Raw genomic sequence first — 2594 nt, 5'->3', positions numbered from 1 at the left:
GAAAGTACACATTTTTTGTTTTATTCAGAGAATCCCAGCAAGCTACTGAGACTCACAGCTGCTTTCCCCGGCATAGCTTCCCAAACATTCCCATGCAACTTTTGAAAACATCAAGTACACTTCAAGAATTTGGAAGACGCACTTTCATAAGCAAAACCTGCACGAGACATTGGGATTTCTGCCAGAGGAGCAGCGCCCTGCGAGGAAAACAGGCAGGGGTACAGCGAGCTGAGCAGGAAGCACGGGGGCCCGGCAGCGAACACTGCGGCACTTGACTTTATTGAGGAACATTCTGGGGAACCTTCTGCAGAAGCAATTCAATATCATCCTGGATCTTGATGGTTTCAAAATGCCGGCTGTAGCGCTTGAAGGGCACGCCATCGGGACCAATGAGGAACTTCTCGAAGTTCCAGGAGATGTCGTTGCGGCAGACGGGGGACCAGATGATGTACTGGGGGTTGGTCATCAGCGAGGAGGGGTCATCGTGTGGGAAGGGAAGTGCCTCTTTCAGTAAGGTGAAGAGGGGGTGCGCATTCTTCCCGTTGACCTCACACTTCTCAAACATGGTGAAATTTGGCTTGTACCCATTCCCAGGACGAACGTACTCTAGCGAAGCCAGGATCTCCTCATTAGTAGCATTTTCCTAGGGAAAGAAAAATAAAGACATGCCGAGCCCAGCCCCTGAGAACCCAGCCAGGATGGGCACCCACTCTCCATTCCCCTGCTCCCTGTTCCCCCACTTTCCACACCCCTTTGCCCCATTCCCACACTCTCTGCTCCCTGTTCCCTATCCGCTTACCCCACTTCTTCACTTTCTGCTCCCCACTCCCTGTTCCCGAGTTCCAGGTTCCCCCACTTTCCCCTCCCCATTCCCCCCTCCTCATCACCTCGCTCCCCTCTCCCCACTCCCAGTTCCTTGCTCCCCTGCCCTGTTTCCACCCCCCCCGCTCCCTCATTTCCCCATTCCCCGTTTCCTCACTCCCTGCTCCCAACTCTCCACTCTCTGTTCCCCATTTCCCTGCTCCCCTCTCCCCATTGCCTTTTGCCCCACTCCTCCTGCCCCATTCCCCACTCCCTGCTCCCCTTTCCCCGTTCCACTCCTCGCTTCTCCCTCCCACATTCCTCAGTCTCCATTCCCCCCTCCCTTGCCCCCTCTCCCTGTTCCTCCATCTCTTCTCCCTTCTCCCTGTTACTTCATTCCCCCTTCTCCCTCGCCTCTTCTCCCCATTCTTATTCCCCCATTCCCTCTCTCCTCTCTCTCTGTTCCTATTCCCTCGTTGCCCCTCTCCCCGTTCCCCTCTCCTGGTTCTCCCATTCCCCCTCTCTCCTCTCTCCATTCCTCCTCTCCTCTTCTCTCCTCTCTCCATTCCTCCTCTCCTCTCCTCTCCTCTCCTCATTCCCCTCTCTGCTCTCCCTCGCTGCGCTCTTCCCTCTGGTCCCCCCTCTCTCCTCTGACCCTTTCCCCCCTCCCTAATCCCTCTCCCCTCTCCCTCTCCCCCCCTCCATTCCCCTCTCCCCATTTCTTCCCCTCTCCAGTCCCCATCCCTCTCCCCATTTCCTCTCCTCTCTCCATTCCTCCTCTCCTCTCCTCATTCCCCTCTCTGCTCTCCCTCGCTCCGCTCTTCCCTGTTCCCCCTCTCTCCTCTGACCCTTTCCCCCTCCCTAATCCCTCTCCCCTCTCCCTCTTCCCCTCCCCTCTCTCCCCATTCTCCTCTCCTCTCCCCTCTCCTCTCCCCCCCTGTCCCCCCTCACCTGGTGCCCGAACTGGTTGCAGGGGAAGCCGAGCACGCGCAGCCCGCGGGGCCCGTAGCGGCCCTGGAGCTCGCTGAGCTGCAGGAAGTCGCGTCTCGTGGTGCCTCAGAGCGACGCCACGTTGACCACCAGCACCACGTGCCCGCGCAGCGACCCCAGCGACAGCGGCTCCGCCGCGCCCAGCGGCCGCGCCGACAGCGACCACAGCCCCGCGCCCGCCATAGCCCCGCTACGCACTGCCCGGGCCGCCTCGGGCCGCTCCGCTCCCCCCCGGCCCCGCCCCGCCCCCGCCCCCGGAGCCGCCCCGGTACATCCGCGGGGGACGCGCCGGGAGCGCAGAGGGAATGCACGCAGGAATTCAGGCAAAGAATACACACCGGGAATACACCCTGGGAATGCACCCCAGGAACTGCCCAGTTACCCACAGGGAACGCACACCAGGAATTCAGACAGGGAATGAGCACCGGGAATGCACGCTGGGAATTCACACCAGGAATTGCCCACTTGCACACACTTTTCTCTATTTACCGCTTCAGGACAATGGGAAGGAGCTGGGATTACCACAAAGAAATGGTTTTTTCCACCATCTTCTCCTGAGGTTAAGCCATTACATTTATTGGGCTTTGTCAATCATTGGGCCTTCACCTCTCCTCTCAAGCAATTTATTGACTGCTAATCTAACAAGAGAAGAAGCGAGATTTCTTGAGTTTATTTTAAGATATTTAAAATGGGCCCTGAACGTTGGGATCTCCGTATTGAGAGGTTCAGGAACACTGAGATAGGAAGAGCGAAGCAGTACGGCTATTAAAGAGTACGTTAAGAAATGGCAAAGCAAGTTGTGT

The 2594-nt window shown here is 57.7% G+C and overlaps 1 protein-coding gene across 1 annotated transcript; it reads right to left on the bottom strand.

Annotated features, from left to right (window-relative positions):
• On the bottom strand, positions 1–2022 carry GPX1 (glutathione peroxidase 1). The gene is made up of 2 exons (XM_009569412.2): positions 1753–2022; positions 1–643 (listed from the first exon to the last, which is right to left on the bottom strand). The coding sequence occupies exons 1-2, from the start codon at positions 1972–1974 to the stop codon at positions 278–280; spliced, it is 588 nt and encodes a 195-aa protein (XP_009567707.2). The 5' UTR covers positions 1975–2022; the 3' UTR covers positions 1–277.
• Between the last annotated feature and the right edge of the window lie 572 nt (positions 2023–2594).

This window comes from Cuculus canorus, chromosome 11 (assembly GCF_017976375.1).
Source record: "Cuculus canorus isolate bCucCan1 chromosome 11, bCucCan1.pri, whole genome shotgun sequence".
Classification (NCBI taxonomy): domain Eukaryota; kingdom Metazoa; phylum Chordata; class Aves; order Cuculiformes; family Cuculidae; genus Cuculus; species Cuculus canorus.
Note: the sequence above shows the minus strand (reverse complement) of the source record. Positions and strands in the feature narration are given on the sequence as shown.